Source organism: Oncorhynchus mykiss, chromosome 10 (genome assembly GCF_057628025.1).
Source record: "Oncorhynchus mykiss isolate SJ-2025 chromosome 10, ASM5762802v1, whole genome shotgun sequence".
NCBI lineage: Eukaryota > Metazoa > Chordata > Actinopteri > Salmoniformes > Salmonidae > Oncorhynchus > Oncorhynchus mykiss.
Genome location: NC_143031.1, coordinates 16,625,661 through 16,648,127, shown reverse-complemented (window position 1 = coordinate 16,648,127; position 22,467 = coordinate 16,625,661). Strand labels below are relative to the sequence as shown.

Genomic DNA, 22,467 nt, shown 5'->3' with positions numbered 1-22,467 from the left:
CGAAACCCGACCTCACCTGGTTTGACTGAATACGTCCCAGAGCTATTCTCAATTTTGAACAATACACTTGAAATAGCACATCAGTTTTTCTTTCTCATTGAGCATTATCTGTCTAAAGGAATTATTTGTGTGTGTGTGTGTGTGTGTATGTCTCCCACACCGTTGTGTTTCTGAAATATTCTGATGAGTTGACCTCTTGACCCTGGCAGTGGGAATGACTCTGGTGTTCCTCGGCTGGGCCTAACCGGGACTGCTAAGCGAAGTAGAGGTGAAGCGCTTTGATCAATGTCCATATCCATCCAAATCTGTCTCCTGGGATGACCTGTCAATGTGGCCTGGATGGATCTGATCTATGTTATGTTGGTGTGTGTGTGTGTTAATGTTAGTGTCTGTTTATGCGGGTGCTTGTGAGCATGTGTGCGCGTGTATATGCATGTGCGTGTGTATATGCGTGTGTGCATGCATGTCTGTGTTTATGTTGGTGTCTCAATGCTGGTGTGTGTGTGTGTCCACTGTATAATGCTTAGGTGGGAATCTCCTAACTCAACCTGGGGTGGCAGTGTGTCTCCCTCCAGCCCTGCTGACAGGAGTGAAACGCTGGGGGCATATTTGATGGATGCCCACCTTTAACATGACGGCCCGTGAGCATCAATCTCCGCTGCCTAATTAAAATACAAGGTGATGTGCAGCATTTACACACTCAGAGCGAGGGCAGCGGCCCTTAGAAAACCCTCAGGTTAGGTCACAAATGGCACCCTATCCCCTATGTAGTGCACTACTTTTGACCAGAGCCGTAAAAGTGGTGCATTGTGGGTGCAGATGGAGCCCTGTGTGCGGGATAGGTTCTTGCTGTGAGGGGGAGAAACCTGCCATTTGGATGCATTCACTCACAAACAAGATGTTTGTAGGGTTGGTATAGGCATGTATTCGTGTGAAGTGAAGGTCATCCCTTGCATTGACATTTTAGTTATTTAGCAGACATTTTTTTTGATCCAGAGCAACTTACAGGAGCAATTAGGGTTAAGTGCCTTGCTTAATGTCACATTGACAGATTTTCACCTAGTTGGCTCGGGACTCAAACAAGCGACCTTTCGGTTACTGGCCCAACGATCTTAACCGCTAAGCTACCTGCTGTCCTTGCTTAGGTTGTCTGACACCAAACACTGTGATGTGCCTGTATTTTGAATGAGACCAAGCCCCCAGTATCCGTTCCCTCCATACTGTGTTGCCTGCTGTGTACCATAGGGCTAGGCATTAATCGCGGTGTACATGAGACAGCACTAACCTGGCAGAGAGTCAAGCCTCTCTTTCACACTCCATCGTCCTGTCACCAGCTGCAATGGGCTCCACTGCATGGGCTCTCCTCTGCGTTCAGTGTACGCCATAAATCGCTCAACACACACACATGAGCACATGGAGTACATGCGTGTGCACATGTACTCTCACACACAGACAAACTGCTCCCATACCACTGTTATTTTCTTACTTTCAGTCACACCCCACCTCTACTCAGCTTTCTCTCCGGGAGTTGGGCTCTGGACTGCAATGCAGCACAGACTATGACTGGTGGTTTTGTTTCAACTGAAGGGCTGCCAGGAAATGTGCAGAGAGAGAAAAAACAGAAGCATAGGCAGTTCTTGAGTAGGTGGCTTATTGAGTGTCTTTGGCTTCTATTCCACCCCTGCTAATATGTGTCCTGGGTTTTTTAGAAAAGCAGCTGTCTTGAATTATTGAGGAGAGGATAACTTGACCTTTGCTTCGAGGTATGAATCAAACATTAGTAGGGATTTGGTCTGGTCAAATTTACAGTGGTGGGGTGGGTCTAATAAAGGAAGGCCAGCGGGTCAAGCAGAAGTGCTGTGGCCTGAAAACAGGCAGATCCATGGCCCTATAACTCACCATACAGAGAGAAGTTGGAGGACAGGAAGGGCTAGAGAGAGGGGAGTTAGAGAGGAGAAGAGAGAAGGGGGTGATGAGTGGATGGGTGAAGGAGAGAGGGGAAGCAGACAGAGGGGTAGAGAGGAGAAGAGAGAAGGGGGTGATGAGTGGATGGGTGAAGGAGAGAGTGTCGAGGCAGACAGAGGAGAATAGAAAGAAGAGGAAGGGAAGGGCAGGGCTGGACGCTGGCGTAGAAGACAAAAGCAGAACTGTGAGCACTAAGATAGTATTCCCATAAAGTGGGACTAGGGAGAGGATCCATGAATGTCAGTGAGGCAGGATTTGCTTTGTTTTGTTCCACTCCAAACATTAATTAACTGTATTTGTATTTATTATAGATCCCCATTAGCAGCAGCCAAAACAGCAGCTACTCTTCCTGGGGTCCAGCAAAATTAAGGCAGTTTACACAATTTTTAAAACTTTACAATACATTCACAGACTTCACAACACACTGTGTGCCCTCAGGCCCATACTCCACCACTACCACATATCTACAGTACTAAATCCATGTGTATGTATAGTGCGTACACCTGAAGTCGGAAGTTTACATACACCTTAGTCAAATACATTTAAACTCAGGTTCACAATTTCTGATGTTTAATCCTAGTAAAAATTCCCTGTCTTAGGTCAGTTAGGATCACCACTTTATTTTAAGAATGTGAAACATCAGAATAATGGTAGAGAGTGATTTATTTCAGCTTGTAAGGTGTGCGTACTGGCAGTAGAGAAGTCAGGTGCAGGAGAGCAAAGACTGTGTTACAACGGCACAGTTTAATGATTAAAATCACTGTGAATATATACAATGGCACAAAACACCAGACATAACGTGCACAAGCACTCACAATAAACAATTCCAGACAAGGAAACAGAAGGTTAAATACACAACAGGTAATTATGGAACTGGATCCAGGTGTGGGAAGACAAGACAAAACAAATGGAAAATGAAAGGTAGATCAGCAATGGTTAGAAGGCCGGAGACGCTGACCGCCGAACGCCGCCCGAACAAGGAGAGGGACCGACTTCGGTAGAAGTCGTGACACAGCTTTTATTTCTTTCATCACATTCCCAGTGGGTCAGAAGTGTACATACACTCAATTAGTATTTGGTAGCATTGCCTTTAAATTGTTTAACTTGGGTCAAACGTTTTGGGTAGCCTTCCACAAGCGTCCCACAATAAGTTGGGTGAATTTTGGCCCATTCCTCCTGACAGAGCTGGTGTAACTGAGTCAGGTTTGTAGGCCTCCTTGCTCGCACAAGCTTTTTCAGTTCTGCCCAAAAGTTTTCTATAGGATTGAGGTCCGGGCTTGGTGATGGCCACTCCAAAACCTTGACTTTGTTGTCCTTGTGCGATTTTTCCACAACCAAGCTTTAACTTCCTGACTGATGTCTTGAGATGTTGCTTCCATATATCCACATCATTTTCTCTCCTTATGATGCCATCTATTTTGTGAAGTGCACCAGTCCCTCCTGCAGCAACGCACCCTCACAACATGGTGCTGCCACCCCCGTACTTCACGGTTGGGATGGGGTTCTTTGGCTTGCAAGCCTCCCCCTTTCCCCTCCAAACACAACGACGGTCATTATGGCCAAACAGTTATATTTTTGTTTCATCAGACCAGAGGACATTTCTCCAAAAAGTACAATCTTTGTCGTCATGTGCAGTTGCAAACCGTAATCTGGCTTTTTTATGGCGGTTTTGGAGCAGTGGCTTTGGAGCAGTGGCTTCTTCCTTGCTGAGCGGCCTGTAACGATATTAGTCTTCCTCTGACGAGGAGTATGAAGGATCGGACCAATATGCAGCGTGGTACGTGTCCATGTTGATAATTTATTAACATTGAACTCCAAAAACAAAATAACAACGAGAACGAACGAAAACGAAACAGTTCTGTCTGGTAAAGACACAGAGACAGAAACAATCACCCACAACTAAAATGGGGAAAACAGGCTACCTAAGTATGATTCTCAATCAGAGACAACAAACGACACCTGTCTCTGATTGAGAACCATACCAGGCCAAACACATAAATACTACATAGAAGAAAGAACATAGACTACCCACCCCAACTCACGCCCTGACCAAACTAACACAAAGACATAATAAAGGAACTAAAGGTCAGAACGTGACACAGCCTTTCAGGTTATGTCGATATAGGACTCATTTTACTGTGGATATAGATACTTTGTACCTGTTTCCTCCAACATCTTCACAAGGTCCTTTGCTGTTGTTCTGGGATTGATTTGCACTTTTTGCACCAAAGTACATTCATCTCTAGGAGACAGAATGCGTCTCCTTCCTGAGCGGTATGATGGTTGCGTGGTCCCATGGTGTTTATAGTTGCGTACTATTGTTTGTACAGATGAACGTGGTATATTCAGGCATTTGGAAATTGCTCCCAAGGATGAACCAGACTTGTGGCGGTGCACAATTTATTTTTGAGGTCATGGCTGATTTCTTTTGATTTTCCCATGATGTCAAGCAAAGAGGCGTTTGAAGGTAGGACTTGAAATACAGCTCCAATTGACTCAAATGATGTCAATTAGCCTATCAGAAGCTTCCAAAGCCATGACATAATTTCCTGGAATTTTCCAGGCTGTTTAAAGGCACAGTCAACTTAGTGTATGTAAACTTCTGACCCACTGGAATTGTGATACAGTGAATTATAAGTGAAATAATCTGTCTGTAAACAATTGTTGGAAAAATGACTTGTATCATGCACAAAGTAGATGTCCTAACCGACTTGCCAAAAATATAGTTTGTTAACAAGAAATTTGTGGAGTGGTTGAAAACGAGTTACACTTAGGTTGGAGTCATTGAATGTCAACTTCCTACTTCAACTGTGTGTGTGTGTGTGTGTGTGTGTGTACGCATTTGTGTCTATGCCAATGTTTGTGCTGCTTCACAGTCCCCGCTTATTATTGATGATAAGAGTAAAGGGTCAACTAGCCTTTTCCATGTGTCAGGTCAGTCAAGTACCTCACAATCAGCAACATATTACTTCCTGAATGGATCATATCCATATGAATAATCTGAATCTCCACTGAGTTTAGGCTTAGACACAACAATTCACCACCATTTTGGCTGTCATTGACAAAGCTCCACAGTGCTACTGTACTATAGGGAATTACTGGCCAATTTCATAGCATTTCTGGACCAGGTTTGCTATATTGTGACTTCCTAGTATTGTGGTTGATCCAAGGGTTCATCCCATACCCAGTAGCCATATCAAAACACAATATAGTCCCTATACAGTCCCAAACCCAAATGCATCCGTCCGTACTCTCAAACACAGTTGTCCGATTCCGGTCCAATTCCGGTGCCAAACCCCAATCTATTTTTGCTGTCATGTCATTTGTCCCGATGAGGTTGAGAGTTGGTTTCAGGTCAGACTACAGTATTCTCTATTGGCCTAGATCCTGCTCGGTGCTGCTCTCCACACTTCCCTGGCATACGGATTTCCCATTTCTATTGTCTTCCCACTCCATTACCTCCAACTCAAAGAGACCGGCATGTGTCAAATTTGTTCTCTTTGTTCGGAGAAAGCGCTCTTCTGTTTTCCTTTGAATTCTCGTCCATTTGATCTCATGTCAGAGCTGGAAACAGCGTATCGGCCGTTCAAAACAAGCAAAGCTTTTACAAACAATTATTCTGCACAGTGAGCCCCACACAGATTAGTTTGACAAGGAACTTGCTGTGAGGAAAAGTCTAATTGTACAGTTGTGAGTACAGCAGGTGAGTTTTTCATAGAGTTGGGTGGTTGAAGGGGAGAAGGAGGCTAGGAGGCAGGCAGCACCAACCAAAGTCATTTGGTATTTTCCCTCTGTTCTCAGGAGGCATAATATCCCCTAATACCTCATTATTCTAAATCACGCTTATTCATCTTCTTTGTGGAGATGTATTATTACCACCCTGGTGGCAGGGAGATGTGCGGCACCGTGCGCTTCAAGCAGCATCCTGCTTCAATCAGAGTTGTTGAATGTTTTTCACCCCGTGTCAAACTCAGCTCGTGAACATGCCACTGACTGTGCCAATCTCAAATGGCACCCTGGGCGCAGGCCAACGTCCCTGCATTGGTTAGTGTTAGTCATACTGACTGAAACAGACAGAGGCACGACAACAAGGCTGTGGGGTTCGTCCTGTTTTCTTCTCTTCTCCACGGGTACAGGAAGAGGTTAAGTTTGGAGTGGTTATGCAACCATTTCTTACTATCAAGTTTGATTGAGATTGGATGAAAAGTCATGTAATTTACCCCTGTACCATACAATCAAGCTAGCTTACAATTGGGTACAAATCATCTCCCCCAAGCTGCACTCTTCAGTGGATAGTCAACGCATAAGGTAGCCTTCGTTCCCTTCATCTTGACCCATGACAAGAACAAACATGGTTATGTGTGCGTTGATGATAGCACCATGACTAGACCATGACTGCTGTACCTCCACCACTATACCATTGGGGCTGATGATGCTGCTGCAGCAGCTGATGATTACAGTGTTCACATTAAGACCGCCTCAGCACATGATGAGGATGATGATGATGATGATGTCAGTCCATCTGCAGTGCAGGGGAAGTACATGTCACTGTTGTCCTCATTAAATCTAGTGAATGCTAAACAAGCCTTACAGCTGGATACCATGCCAAACCACATTATTAGCAGTTGAACAGATCAATTGGACACAATCAGATGGCAATGTCACCAAAGAAATGTTAAATGGTTAAGTCCTTAAGCTCTATTTTGAAATGTAACCTCTTTGAATATGGTTTGAAAAGTTTGAGATTTAGATTATGGGTTCTGCTGTGAGTGTGTTGGGTGTTTTCAGGGCTGTGTGCGTCACACAGTTACGTCCGTGTCCCCTGGAAGTATGTGTGTGGAGGAGTGTGTGTGTGGAGGAGTGTGTGTGCGGAGGAGTGTGTGTGCGGAGGAGTGTGTGTGCGGAGGAGTGTGTGTGCGGAGGAGTGTGTGTGCGGAGGAGTGTGTGTGCGGAGGAGTGTGCGTGCGGAGGAGTGTGCGTGCGGAGGAGTGTGCGTGCGGAGGAGTGTGCGTGCGGAGGAGTGTGCGCGCGGAGGAGTGTGCGCGCGGAGGAGTGTGCGCGCGGAGGAGTGTGCGCGCGGAGGAGTGTGTGTGCGCAGGAGTGTGTGTGCGGAGGAGTGTGTCTTGTGTGAACGCTAAATGTTGTAGATATCAATCATGATCAAAGCCCATCTCTCGGCTGTCAGCACTCCCCTCCCTCGTTCTCATCCTTCCTTCCCTCTTTCTTTTATGAAAGAGTTTTTAGAGACATAAAAACTTTTTTTGACTGGTTGGTTGTTTAGCAACAAAACCGACACGTGCGCAACTATGGGGCAAAACAGACGGGTTTGGCTTAGATTGTTGACAACATGTAAACTATATTTTCTCTCCAATGTTTATTGAAAACATAAATTAATTTGAACAATGAACACTTGTTGTCTCTCAAATACATTGTTACATTTGTTGGTTAGCTAGCTAGCAAATTTTTGCCATATTAGCATAGACATGACATCATTCAAAACACCTCAAAACAAGACATGTTATCAAGAACAAGATACATTTTTTTAGCTGAAACAAGCCACCGACGATTCCCCACATAGCTAGCAAAAATGACAAGAAGCTGCCATCTGACCATCCAGAATCACAACAACACACTGACTTCTTCCCTATTGGATCGCGCACATCGTTTTTGTGACTTTGTCAGCTAACCCATCTATGGCCTTGAGACACAAGGAGTCCTAAGGAATCCAGGAAGTTTGCTTATGTGATGAAGACAGAATTGAAAGAATAGTTAATGTAGCTGAGGTGAGTCGGACTCACGGTCGTGTGATGACGAAGCCCTGCCTGCGACTTAAGATCAGTCTCACGATCTGCCCAAGGGTTGAAATGCTGTCTGTTGTTTGTGATTTCAGAGGTCGTATGCAGGGGAACGTGTTGCTTGGCAAGAAATTGATATATTACCTGAGCTGTTTTAAGAAGAAATATTCTGACCTTGATTTTTAAATGTAAATTTATGCAGCTATGTGTTTCAGTCATTTCTTGCAAAGTACATTTTTCAAATCAAGGTACACTGAGAGCTCAGAGTAGCGCTGGGGAATTGTTTTTGTTAAGTTCTTGTGTTGGTTACTTACTATGCTCCAGAATTACAACAACACACTGACTTCTTCACTATTGGATCGCGCACATCGTTTTCGTGACTTTGTCAGCTAACGAATACATTGGCATTCAAATTATATTTTTGCAGAATATTGACTCACTTGCTATACAGTGATTAGTACAGTTCATAGTTAGTACAGTGTGGTATCAGATAGTACAACTATTCTCTTGAAGGACAATAGTTTCCATCCAACCCATGAACATTTCTGACTGCTAAAGAAAATTGTGTTTCTTAAGTCCAGGTCAGCTGCTTAAGTCCAGGTCAGCTGCTCAGAAGTGGTCCATCAAATCATAACTAAAAGATTCAGTCAGTCCTTTAATCCACCGAGTCCCTGAGGAGGACCATAGCTCGTCTGTACCTGGTACAGAACGTGTTGAGGAACACTGGTTTAACAGATGGCCCTCATCATACCTCCATACGTCTACAGAAGGTCACATGAGAAGAGGAACTGAATGGAGGGCAAGAAAAGGAGAAGAGAGATTGAAAAAAGGAAAGAAAGGAGAGGGTTATTGTGGAAGAACAGAGAGGAGAAGAGAGGGTAAGGAGAGGAGGGGTATAGAAAGGAGAAGAGAGATTGAAAAAAAGGAAAGAAAGGAGAGGGTTATTGTGGAAGAACAGAGAGGAGAAGAGAGGGTGAGGAGGGGTATAGAAAAGGAGAAGAGATAAGGGGATTGATTTTGTAGCATGGGGAAGAGGATCTCCATAAAGCAGGGGTTACATTTACATTTTAGTAATTTAGCAGAAGCTCATATCCAAAGCAATGTACAAGAGTGAGTGGATACATTTTCATGCTATTTTAGTTTTTTTGTTGCTATGGTGCCACTTCGAGACATCTACCTCATACTCTGGTCTTGCTGTAATCTAAACACTGATCTCACACACTTCATTGGAATGTGGTCTGTCACACACTAGCACACACAGGCAGACTTACACACACACACAGTTGCCGTGACTTCTAAAAGTGTTTCTGATGGTTTGGAATTTTTGGACAATGAATCACCATCTCCCCAATGTAGCCTGGTCAGAATATGGACTTTGCTTGGAATTAAGCCCAATGAGCAAGAAATATACTCCTCTGTCATTTAAGTAGTGAACTTGAAACAATTTAAATATCAAAACTATATACAGTCACTAAATTGTGTTACCATACTAAAATGTAGCACGATGAGCAAGCTTCTCTGTCAGGAAGACAATGTCTACATTGTTAATGTTGTAAATGACTATTGTAGCTGGAAATGGCAGATTTTTTATGGAATATCTACATAGGCGCCTCACAAGTCCTCAACTGGCAGCTCCATTAAATAGTACCCGCAAAACACCAGTCTCAACGTCAACAGTGAAGAGGCGACTCCGGGATACTGACCTTCTAGGCAAAGTTCCTCTGTCCAGTGTCTGTGTTCTTTTGCCCATCTTAATATTTTATTTTTAATTGGCCAGTCTGAGATATGGCTTTTTCTTTGCAACTCTGCCTAGAAGGCCAGCATGCCGGAGTCGCCTCTTCACTGTTGACGTTGAGACTAGTGTTTTGCGGGTACTTTTTAATTAAGCTGCCAGTTGAGGACTTGTGAGGCGTCTGTTTCTCAAACTAGACACTCTAATGTACTTGTCCTCTTGCTCAGTTGTGCACCGGGGCCTCCCACTCCTCTTTCTATTCTGATTAGAACCAGTTTGAGCTGTTCTGTGAAGGGAGTAATACACAGCGTTGTACGAGACCTCGCTTTCTTGGCAATTTCTCGCATGGAATAGACTTCATTTTTCAGAACGAGAATAGACTGTCGAGTTTCAGAAGTTCTTTGTTTCTGGCCATTTTGAGCCTGTACTCGAACCCACAAATGCTGATACTCCAGATACTCAACCAGTCTAAAGAAAGACAGTTTTATTGCTTCTTTAATCAGAACAACAGTTTTCAGATGTGCTAACATAATTGCAAAAGGGTTTTCTAATGATCAATTAGCCTTTTAAAATTATAAACTTGGATTAGCTAACACAACGTGCCATTGGAACACAGGAATGATGGTTGCTGATAATGTAAATATTCCATAGAACATCATCCGTTTTCAGCTACAAAAGTCTTATACAACATTAACAATGTCTACACTGTATTTCTGATCAATTTTATGTTATTTTAATGGACAAAAAATTGCCTTTTCTTAAAAGAATAAGGGCATTTCGAAGTGACCCCAAACTTTGGAACGGTAATGTACATTGTTTTCTTTATCCAAACCAGCCACAAAAACGTATTCTGACACACACACAGACACACACACACACACTCTGGAAGTATCCAGCACACCCCGCACCCAAGCAGGGGATGTCTCCAAGCGATCCATTGGGCAGTAAATAAATCTTTCACCCACTGCCACTTGACTGACTTGAGTCGGGTCCAGGAAGGATTGTGGAGGGAATCATCAGTATTATGCACATATGTTGATCTCTGGTAATTTGGACCTATCCGGCTATTTGGCCTGTGGTGAATGACACAGTTCAGTGGCTTGGATCATCAGTGCATATTGTCATCAGTGCAAGGTAACGGCTGGGGGGGGGGGGGGGTCAATGTGAACTGGTGGTTTTGGGATGGACTGGGCTGGAATTCTGCAGTAGTTAAAGATGTTTTCAGTGTGATTATAGTTGCAAACTTTTGGAAACTGTGTGTGTGCGCGTGTCAGTGTGCATGTACACTCACCGGTGAGTTTATTAGGTACACCCATCTGGTACCGGGTTGGACCCCCCTTTGCTTCCAGAACAGCCTGACTTATTCTGGGCATTCTACAAGGTAGCAGAAACGTTCCATGCTGACACGATGGCATCACGCAGTTGCTGCAGATTGGATGGCGGTGCATTCATGCTGCGAACATCCCCTTCCATTACATACCAAAGACGCTCTATTGGGTTAAGGTCTGGGGACTGACCAGGCCACTCAAGTAAACTGAGCTCGCTGTTGTTCCAGGCAATGTTTTTCCACTCCTCAGTTGTCCAGTGTTGGTGACCGTGTGCCCATTGGAACTGCTTATACTTGTTTTTAGTTGATAGTAGTGGAACCCGGTGTCGTGTCTTTGGCATCATTAAACTGAAGTCTGTTAGTTTATCAAATCAATTCTCTGTAATGATTAGGTAAATGTAATTAACTAGGAAGTTGGGGCACCAAGGAAAATATTCAGATTACAAAGTTATAATTTCCCTAATATAATTTTCAGATATTTTAATATCTGATCAATTAGTCTTCTAATTAATGAATTATTCTTTACCTCACATTAGTCTCATTCCAAACGTCGTAAATTGTTGGTTATCTGCACAAACCCAGTCATCACTATGAATCCTCCATACATCAATTGTCTCAATAATTTATTTATTAACTAACTGAATAATCATAGAAATGCACATACAAACAAACAAACAAACAAAGTAGATATGGTTATAAGGAAATTATAGGGGATGTGCCCTAGTGGGCTAAACCGGCATTGCGGCTTGGGAAGTCGGTGTAGACTGAGAAAGGCGGGAATTACGCAAATTAATCACTACACACTTGATAATTCTAACAATTGAAATGCTAATCCTTTGCACATGAATGCTCACTCATTCGGGAATAATTGCAATCAATATATATATTTATGCTCAGTGTGTCGTTGTGATCTCTGTTGGAAAGTTTGTTTCTGTTGGAGAGTTTGTCCGCCTTCTCTCTCTCTCGCTGCCGTGGTTAGAATGGATAGTTCAGAGTAACATTCAGCAATAATGTTATAGAATAGAAGTTTCAGCTGTGTCGGTCCTCGCATTCACGGGTACATCATTTCTAGCTGCAGACTAATAATTAGTATCGAAGAGTAGCTCTTATTCTGTCAGATCGATAGTCTCAGAGTTTAACCACGTGGTATGGTTAAAAGATTCAGCAATCTACTCAAACCTTAGCTTATACTCAGGTGTATGGTCTCTCCTCAAACCTTAGCCCTCTTGTGGTAAGCTGGTCTGAAACCTTAGCCCTCTCGTGGTTATCGAAGTAAGCTGGTCTAAAGGCAATTCCTTCAGGTGGGGTTATATTCGTAACTGTAGAAAGGGGCTGTCCCATGATGCCAGATCAATATCTGTGCTCATGGGGCGGGCCAATGATTTAGTTAAACTCCAAAGGGAATTGGATTTTCCTTCATTAAGCAGTTTAAAATCACATGACATAATTTCACAAATAGTTTAATCTTTACTCATTCATTTTATACAACAATTAGATGCAACCCTCACAATGGAGACTCTTGTATAAACAGAGTTATGGTAATGTGGCTGTATTGTCTCTCACGAGTTTCACAAAATTGTACAAAACGGACCAGTTCGTAGCTGGCTACTTCACCGACCGTTTATACATTCTCCAGAACATGAATATTGTTCAGTTCTCAAGTTCTGTGATGTGGAAGAAGTTCCTTTGTTCTCCCTATGAAAACTCACTCTCTCTTATACTCTGGCCATGAGGACAGAACTCCTCAAGGAATTTATGACCAGCCTAACAGAGCCTGTTGGTAGGTGGTGAGAGAGAGGAGAGGGGGTGCAGAGAGAGGGTGATAGTACTCGCTATACCCAAAGAGGACAACGTCATGACATTCCCCCCCTGATGGTTTGGATCTTGTTTATCCTGCAATTTACAAATCAACATAAAAATTAATGACCATGTGATGTCCTGTTTGTAGATCATCGTTGCAGTCCCCTCTGGTGATTGAACATGGTAGGCTCTCTGAAAGCGGAGCAGTCCACCACAAGGATGCGCAGTTGATGTCTGGTTGGTGATCGCCGTTGCGGTCCCCTCTAGTGGTTTACCTTGGTAGGTTCCCTGGAAGCTGGAAAGTACCACAGGAATGTCCAGGAGATGTCCTGGTTGGTGATCGCCATTGCGGTCCCCCCCTCTGGTGGTTTACCTTGATAGGCATGCGGGGCATGCCACCACAAGGATGGGCAGTGGGTGTCCGGATTTGGGATCACCGTTCCGGACCCGTCATCTGATGGTCGTCCAGACTGGAAGATCTGGGCAGGAACTTAGGCAGATGTTAACAACTCACACACACTCATGAAATATATTTAATTACATTTGTTCCCCAATGAGCAGGGTTGTGGCACTAAGTGATGGTAGTACGGGGACTTTGTTTATGTCTCTATTACTTCCTAAGTGTCAAAGGAGCTGAACTGAAAAGGAATGAATAAAAGATATACAAAATATAGTTCTCACACAAAAAATCATCTAATTGGACTGTATTCTATATACGTCCAATGTCCTGGCAAAATGACTATCGTGGCATTGTCTCTAATGCCATATCTAGGGTTTTCCTACTTGGTGTGTTGCTTAAGCACTATCCTAAGTTTATAACTATAAGGCACTAGTTTTGGGCAGTCTACAGGGATGACCTATGGAATTCTGGGAAGAAAACTGGTGAGTACTGTAGCTGAGTCAACGGCCTCAAAGTAAATGTTCAACTTTACTAAGGCTGGTATTTTGCTCGTAGCATAAATCCTAATCGGATGTTTCGTTGTGCATGTGTGTTTATACTTACACAAGTGCGCATGTCAAGGGAAGAAAACCGAGTATCCTGGAAGATTACAACTTGTTCAGAATGAGTCTGACGTAGTCAGGAAATTTTTAGGTCAATGCCTGGAGGTCAGTCGGAATTGGTGTCGAGGAAGTCTATAGTGGTTTTACTACTAGTCACTGTCTTCCACTATTGTAGTGGTGATAGGTATGAAGAAGTCCATTTCATAGCTATGTTATCCACGAAGGAGCTAACCTCACGACGGAAGTACTCTTTAAGTATTGGACCGGTCGTACGTGGTGTGATCATGCTTAAGGACTTCTAATAATTTTCCTCCTGAATTAAGGATTCTATTGATTAGTGATATGTGTGTTAACCATTGGAAGAGTGCACTGGAGATTCCCTTCCCCGTGTTGCACTCTGAGTGACTCCTAACTACTATGTTGCTGTTGTCAAGGGTAATTTGATTGGTTAGGTCTCTAACCTTCTTACTGATTGTAGCTGGACTGACTGTTGCTGGTATTGGTACTGGTACTCAAGGGGACCAGTTATCCTAGCGATTTGTTCTGAAATATTATTCTACCGGAACACATGATTGGAGCATTTTACGAGTTCTATTGTAGTTGAACCTACACATGGCAAGGAATGATTATTGTTGCCATTTGTTTTGGAGGTGGACAAGTCCACTGGACTTCTTTTATGACCAGTGTGGAACACCTCAGTACTATCTAAGATGTGTTCTAAGATAATCCCCGTCTCTGGGCCTGTCTGCTCCTCACTGTTCTCATAGGGAAGTTTACAACTAGATTTGATTTATGCTGTGGTGGCCTTGCATGGTGTTGTCCATAGTCTCGACCCGCCCACCGGCCTTGATTAGGCTCATCATGTGTCTGGGCTACTGTTCCCCCCTGTTCCCCCCTGTGTCTCGGGACCCCCCCACCAGCGGGTGGTGTTGGTGTCCGAGGCGCAAACGAAAAGGTCGGACCCTATGTATGAGTTGTCAGCTGCTGCATTGTTATGAGAATGGCGGTAACCTTTCAACCAAATCTCCTGGTGTTTGTGCTTCAAAATGCTCAGTGGCTGTCGAGGCCTGTCCGTCACCACCGCATCCGTGTGTGGCAACCTCTTCAGTACCTGCGAACTGAGACGAGGATTTCAGTCTGTGATATCACAAAGTGTTTCACCAGTAGGAGTCATCGGGTCAGATGCTGGACTGACGCCATTAGTGTTATTGTAAGGGGTGATAGTCCCCAACAAAGCAGAAGATGTATCATCGGAAGCAGAGTATACTCCACGCATCAATGTTTTTCTTGCTGAGACGGCCGCAGTGTTTGCGGAAGTGTCCGAAGGGCAAGAGAAGTTCATCTCAACTACCGTATTGCACGACTTCAAGGAGGATGGAAATTGCTCATTCACAGAGACAGCTGAATCTGGACATATTCCTCACAAAGTGGAGTGGTCGTTCGCAACGACGTGATGTGCCATTTCTGTTCAAGGTGGAAGCAGATCGACTTTCAGATTTTGAGTGGGCTTGGCTTTAACGAAGCGTTTTACCTTTTTCTTCGCAACCTTTGTATCAGAGACTATAGACAAAGCCCGTGGGCTTGTTTCTTGATCAAGCGGGCCCTGGATAGGGTCTCGAATGAGAGCGGGAGAAATGTATACTTTAACGCCCTTGCTATGGGTGTTAATTCCTGCAGACCTGGTGTCTAGCATTTCCCCGTCTAGTCCTTTTGACTTATCTTTTACCCTTTTCTCAAATTGTTCTCGCTTTAGTTCTTCACGTAGTGGAACTTCTGGAAAACATTGGTCTACGTTTTGATCATCCTTCAACCCTTTGTTACCCTTGTGCTCTGACACTTTGTGTGGGTTGGATGCAGGAACGTAGTGAACAGGTCGATTGTAGCTGTAGTCGTTTTGATGGTGACTTACCTCACAGTTATTTCGACTGCGGAGGTTATTGGAATCATCTTTTCGTGGTAGAAACCGTTGTTGTGCATCATTTATCAATGCTCCAATACCTGATAATGCACCCTCTAACTGGAGTGAGTGCTCCTGGTCAAACTTCAAAACCGAGTGGTCAGGGCTCTTAGCGTTGTGAACTTTTGATGCCTCAAAAGCTGTGCTTGCAAGCTCTCTGAGTTGTAAGATAGCAAGCCAACGTGGGCTGCAGGGCCCAAGTAGGTAATGAAGGTTGGATACATGTTCAACAGAAACATTTGTTTGAATGGTAACAGCTCTTCCATTCCTGTTTCAGTGAGTAGCCAAAGTAAGCTGAATGAAGCCTATGATAGTACACTTGTGGGTGTTCGTTCCGAGCTTGTTTGACGGTGTTAGCCAGACGTTCGCTTCAACAGGTAAACCCTGCCAGAACCCGTAGTGTTCGGGTAGCCATCCAACGCGTCCTCTATGTCAGCTAGAAACGTCTCAGTATCGTTTGGCTGACCTGGAACGGGGTCAAAGGTGGGGAAATTCTTGACGAGTTTGTCAAGGTATTCCTCGCCAAGCGGGCGGAGAAGGTTGGCTTCCTCCTGTGGGGAAATTGGGGTCGAAAGGCCAAGAGGAGAAGCCAAGCATTGTTGTTGTTGGCCAAGAGGCGCCATATTACTCAGTGCCGAATGGCCAAGAGGAGAAGACTGAGGGACACATGATGGAGGCAAGGTCTGAAACCTATTGTCTTTACTCCTATGAGTACAGGGCTCCGGTTGCTTGGATTGGTAGTCACGCTGTAGAGCGTGACCATTCTGGACTTCCTCCAGATGGTATCTAAGGGTGGTATTCTGCTGCGTTGCAGAGTCCACTTGAGCGCTTAGAGTACTGATTTTGGACACGTAAGTGTCACTCTTGCACCTATCGGTCACAAACTTGTCTGTCATGGTTTGCAGATAGAGGTCTTGAGTTCAGAGCGAGAGATTCAGTGATGAGATTTCCTCTGCTTGCTTAGAAATCAATATTTCCATCTTCATCACCTGAGTTCTCTCATCATTCATTTGGTCAGCTACTTCAATGAGTTCTGCTGATTTGTCATCCAACTTTGTCATTGTGTTTATTAACTGATCGTCTTTGGTCTGCAGCATTTTGAGTAGAACCGTGTTACTTTGAGTAAGGTTTAACTAAACTGCATGCATGTTATCAAGTTGAGTGCTCCTGTTTGTAGATGACTCTTCAGATTTATCTAGTTTGGCGTGGACATCATTGTATTTAGTTTTGGCTAAATCGAGTTGTTCCTGTAGCATATGATTTTGTTCCTGTGAAAGACGATTTTGTTGAAGAGCTTGTGCTTGTTCATCGTCATACGTTTTTGCAATTACATTTAATTGTTCAGTTTTCAAGCGCAGTTCCATAGCAAGCAGAATTCTTCCCTTTTCTGCATTTGTTTCCCGGTTCTCTCCACCTGTCCCTTTATGTCTACCGTTACCTGCTCGTGCTTCAATTGTTCACTGCGGTATTGGACCAATGCCAATCTCAGATGGCAAGACATCAGGGCTAGACTGGAGAGAACCTTTACTAGGCCTGCGCCCTATGGTTGATTTTGGAAAGTGTTGTTGTCTGCTGTTTTTCCGCTAATGGCATAATTAGGGTAGGAATCGCTGCTAAGGTCAGAGATCAATCCATTTATGGGTGGAGGTTCACTAATTAGCGGGCAGAATTTATGACCTGCCTAACATAGCCTGTTGGTATGGGGTGAGAGAGAGGGGGATGGTGCAGAGAGAGGAGGATGGTACTCGCTATCCCCGAAGAGGGCAACATCCTGAAACTGGTGTGGTCGTCTACTGCAATAGCCAATCCATGACCACTGTTGTACTGCGCTGTTATTTGTCTGTTTGTGTCCCGCCTGTTAGCTTGCACGATTCTTTCCATTCTCCTTCAACCTCTCTCATCAACGAGCTGTGTTTGCCCACAGGACTGCCGCTGACTGGATGATTTTTGTTTGTCTCACCATTCTCGGTAAACCCTAGACACTGTCGTGCGTGGAAAGCCCAGGAGGCCGGACGTTTCTGAAATACTGGATCCGGCACGCCTGGTACCAATGATAATTTTTACGTTATTTTACCAGGTAAGTTGACTGAGAACACATTCTCATTTACAACAACGACCTGGGGAATAGTTACACGGGAAAGGAGCGGGATGAATGAGCCAATTGTAAACTGGGGATTATTAGGTGACCGTGATGGTTTTTTGAGGGCCAGATTGGGAATTTAGCCAGGACACCGGGGTTAACACCCCTATTCTTACGATAAGTGTCATGGGATCTTTTAGTGACCTCAGAGAGTCAGGACACCCATTTAACGTCCCATCCGAAAGACGGCACCGTACACAGGGCAGTGTCCCCAATCATTGCCCTGGGGCATTGGGATATTTTTTAGACCTGAGGAAAGAGTGCCTCCTACTGGCCCTCCAACATCACTTCCAGCAGCATCTGGTCCCCCATCTAGGGACTGACCAGGACAAACCCTGCCTAGCTTCAGAAGCAAGCCAGCAGTGGTATGCAGGGTGGTATGCTGCTGGCTTAAATCATACCACGCTTAGATCATACCACGCTCAAAGTCGCTTAGGTCACTCGTTATGACCATTCTAATGTTTAATCGAACTGTAACTGAATGCCTTGATGCCTGTCTGCCTGCTTTATTTAACAAGCCATGGCCATGTGACTCACTGTCTGTAGGCGCGAACCATTTACGTGAACGGGGGGATGTACCTAATAAACTACAGTGCCTTGCGAAAGTATTCGGCCCCCTTGAACTTTGCGACCTTTTGCCACATTTCAGGCTTCAAACATAAAGATATAAAACTGTATTTTTTTGTGAAGAATCAACAACAAGTGGGACACAATCATGAAGTGGACCGACATTTATTGGATATTTCAAACTTTTTTAACAAATCAAAAACTGAAAAATTGGGCGTGCAAAATTATTCAGCCCCCTTAAGTTAATACTTTGTAGCGCCACCTTTTGCTGCGATTACAGCTGTAAGTCGCTTGGGGTATGTCTCTATCAGTTTTGCACATCGAGAGACTGAAATGTTTTCCCATTCCTCCTTGCAAAACAGCTCGAGCTCAGTGAGGTTGGAGGGAGAACATTTGTGAACACCAGTTTTCAGTTCTTTCCACAGATTCTCGATTGGATTCAGGTCTGGACTTTGACTTGGCCGTTCTAACACCTGGATATGTTTATTTTTGAACCATTCCATTGTAGATTTTGCTTTATGTTTTGGATCATTGTCTTGTTGGAAGACAAATCTCCGTCCCAGTCTCAGGTCTTTTGCAGACTCCATCAGGTTTTCTTCCAGAATGGTCCTGTATTTGGCTCCATCCATCTTCCCATCAATTTTAACCATCTTCCCTGTCCCTGCTGAAGAAAAGCAGGCCCAAACCATGATGCTGCCACCACCATGTTTGACAGTGGGGATGATGTGTTCAGGGTGAGGAGCTGTGTTGCTTTTACGCCAAACATAACGTTTTGCATTGTTGCCAAAAAGTTCAATTTTGGTTTCATCTGACCAGAGCACCTTCTTCCACATGTTTGGTGTGTCTCCCAGGTGGCTTGTGGCAAACTTTAAACGACACTTTTTATGGATATCTTTAAGAAATGGCTTTCTTCTTGCCACTCTTCCATAAAGGCCAGATTTGTGCAATATACGACTGATTGTTGTCCTATGGACAGAGTCTCCCACCTCAGCTGTAGATCTCTGCAGTTCATCCAGAGTGATCATGGGCCTCTTGGCTGCATCTCTGATCAGTCTTCTCCTTGTATGAGCTGAACGTTTAGAGGGACGGCCAGGTCTTGGTAGATTTGCAGTGGTCTGATACTCCTTCCATTTCAATATTATTGCTTGCACAGTGCTCCTTGGGATGTTTAAAGCTTGGGAAATCTTTTTGTATCCAAATCCGGCTTTAAACTTCTTCACAACAGTATCTCGGACCTGCCTGGTGTGTTCCTTGTTCTTCATGATGCTCTCTGCGCTTTTGACGGACCTCTGAGACTATCACAGTGCAGGTGCAATTATACGGAGACTTGATTACACACAGGTGGATTGTATTTATCATCATTAGTCATTTAGGTCAACATTGGATCATTCAGAGATCCTCACGGAACTTCTGGAGAGAGTTTGCTGCACTGAAAGTAAAGTGGCTGAATAATTTTGCACGCCCAATTTCTCAGTTTTTGATTTGTTAAAAAAGTTTGAAATATCCAATAAATGTCGTTCCACTTCATGATTGTGTCCCACTTGTTGTTGATTCTTCACAAAAAAATACAGTTTTATATCTTTATGTTTGAAGCCTGAAATGTGGCAAAAGGTCGCAAAGTTCAAGGGGGCCGAATACTTTCGCAAGGCACTGTAGCTGTTGAGTGTGTGTGTACAGTGTGCATGCCTACATGCATGCATACATGTGTGTGTCTGCTCATCAAAACACACTAAGAAACTATGTTGAGAACATATTCCATACCACTTATCAGACACACCAGGCATCTTTTCATCCTAAAGTTCTTAAATCTTAAAGAATGTCTCCTCCCCATGTATGTGTGTGTAACATTACACGACGTGACCTTTTCCTCCTGATACGAGGAAGGCTAGCCTATAAATTGTGTCCAGGGCTAGCAGAATGCATAAGCTAAACAATATAGCCCGTTTCTCAGTCCTGGGTTTGACATATATTTGCTTTCTTTAAAATACTTCACTTTAGCTGTGCTTGATTGAGCTTGCCTTGTCAAGCAATGAAACCAATGTAATAGTCCCAAAAGCTCAAACGCCACCCATCTGGTACTCCAAGGCAGACTCAATGGCCTTGACCTAGCCTGTGTATGATAGCTCCAGATCCTTCAGCTCCATAGCTCCCAGTGTTGCATCCCAAATTGCACCCTATTCCCTATATAGTGCACTGCTTTTGACCAGGGCCCATAGGGAATAGGGTGCCATTTAGGATGCAACCTTTGATCTATGACTTTTTCCTATCAATGCTGAGCATGATTTCATAATTTCTCACAGCCCTGATGTTTGTGTGTGTGTGTGCACGCGCAGAGTGGCTGCAGGAGAGAAAGATTGGGGGGAGGTTGTGATGTCTGTGTGTGTGAATATTTATGTAGTGTATGGATGCATAGAAGTGTGTGTGTGTGTGTGTGTGTGTGTGTGTGTGTGTGTGTGTGTGTGTGTGTGTGTGTGTGTGTAGAAATGTTAGGAGTCTTTGGGAAATTAAGTACAGAAATATCTCATTTACATAATTATTCACACATCAGAGTCAATACTTTGTAGAAGCATCTTTTGGCAGCGATTAAATCTGTGAGTCTTTCTGGGTAAGTCTCTAAGACCATTCCACAGCTGGATTGTGCAACGTCCATTATATTTTTCAATATTCTTCAAGCTCTGTCCAATTGGTTATTGATCATTGCTATACAACCATTTTCAGGTCTTGCCATAGATTTTTGTGTATATTTCAGTCAACACTAACTTGGCCACTGAGGAACATTCACTGTCTTCTTGATAAGTAACTCCAGAGTATATTTGGCATTGTGTTTTAGGTTATTGTCCTGCTGTGTCTGTTGGAAAGCAGACTGAACCAGGTTTTCATCTAGGATTTTGCCTGTGCTTAGCTCCATTCTGTTTCATTTTCATCCTGAAAAACTTGCTTTGGGATTATTTAAGATACTCTTTGAAGAGGTCGGGTTTCAGATTTTATTTTTTTTTGCTTGTGCTTACAGCCATATTCTGTTTGTTATTATCAACAACAAAAAACTCCCTAGTTCTTGCCTATGACAAGCATACCCATAACATGATGCGGCCAACACCGTGCTTGAAAATATGAAGAGTGGTACTCAGTGATGTGTTGTGTTGGATTTGCCCCAAACATAACATTTTGTATTCAGGACAAAAAAGTACATTTCTTTGCCACATTTTTTGCACTATTACTTATTACTTATTACTTACTGCAAACAGGATTCGTGTTTTGGAATACTTTTTTCTGTTCAGACTTCCTTCCTTTCACTTTTGTCATTTAGTTGTGGAGCAAATACAATGCTGTTGATCCATCCTCAGTTTTCTCATATCACAACCATTAAACTCTAACTGTTTTAATATCACCATTGCCCTAGTGGTAAAATTCATGATCAGTTTCTTTCCTCTCCAGCAACTACGTTAGGAAAGATGCCTGTATCTTTGTAGTGAATGGGTGTATTGATACACCATCCAATAACTTCACCATGCTCAAAGGGATATTCAGTGTCTGCTTTTTTTACTTTTACACATCTACCAATAGGTGCCCATCTTTGCGAGTCATTGAAAAACCTCCTTGGTCTTTGTGGTTGAATCTGTGCTTGAAATGCACTACTAAAGGGACCTTACAGATACTTGTATGTGTGGGGTACAGAGATGAGGTAGTCATTTAAAATCATGTTAAACACTATTATTGATTATTGAGTCCAACTTGTTATGTGATTTGTTAAGCACGTTTTTAGTCCTGAACTTATTTAGGCTTGCAATAACAAAAGGGTTGAATACTTATTGACTGAAGACATTTCAGCTCTAAAATTGTCTACAACAAAAAATCAAATTTGAAAATATGGGTGTTGATTAGTGACACAAAATCTACATTTTATACATTTTTAATACAGACTGTAACAACAAAATTTGGAAAAGGTGAAGGGGGTGAATACATTCTGAAGGCACTGTAGATCACATCAAAGAATATTGCTACTCCAGCTGCTCTCTCTTCATCTGAGTACGTTTCCTCTCATAGTCAGAAAGCATCTGGTATTTGCGGTGGGCTACTCATTCTCCTAAGTGGAGATATTCTATTTTTCCCTATCTCACCTGTCCAACTTCTCCTTTGAATTCTCCTCTGTCACTGTCACTTGTCCACTCAAGCTGAACATTG

General features: G+C 43.5%; 1 protein-coding gene across 3 annotated transcripts in view; it reads left to right on the top strand.

Moving 5' to 3' along the window:
- Positions 1 to 22,467, top strand: part of clmpa (CXADR like cell adhesion molecule a) — a 119,307-nt gene that overhangs the window by 37,125 nt on the left and 59,715 nt on the right. Inside the window, exon 1 of one of the 3 annotated variants that reach the window (XM_090186028.1) lies at positions 10,490 to 10,626. The exons of the other annotated variants lie outside the window; for them this stretch is intronic. Coding sequence (XP_090042154.1) covers positions 10,575 to 10,626 — 52 coding nt within the window. The 5' untranslated portion in view covers positions 10,490 to 10,574. Of the gene's footprint in view, positions 1 to 10,489; positions 10,627 to 22,467 lie in introns of those variants that run through there. 3 annotated transcript variants of the gene reach the window in all.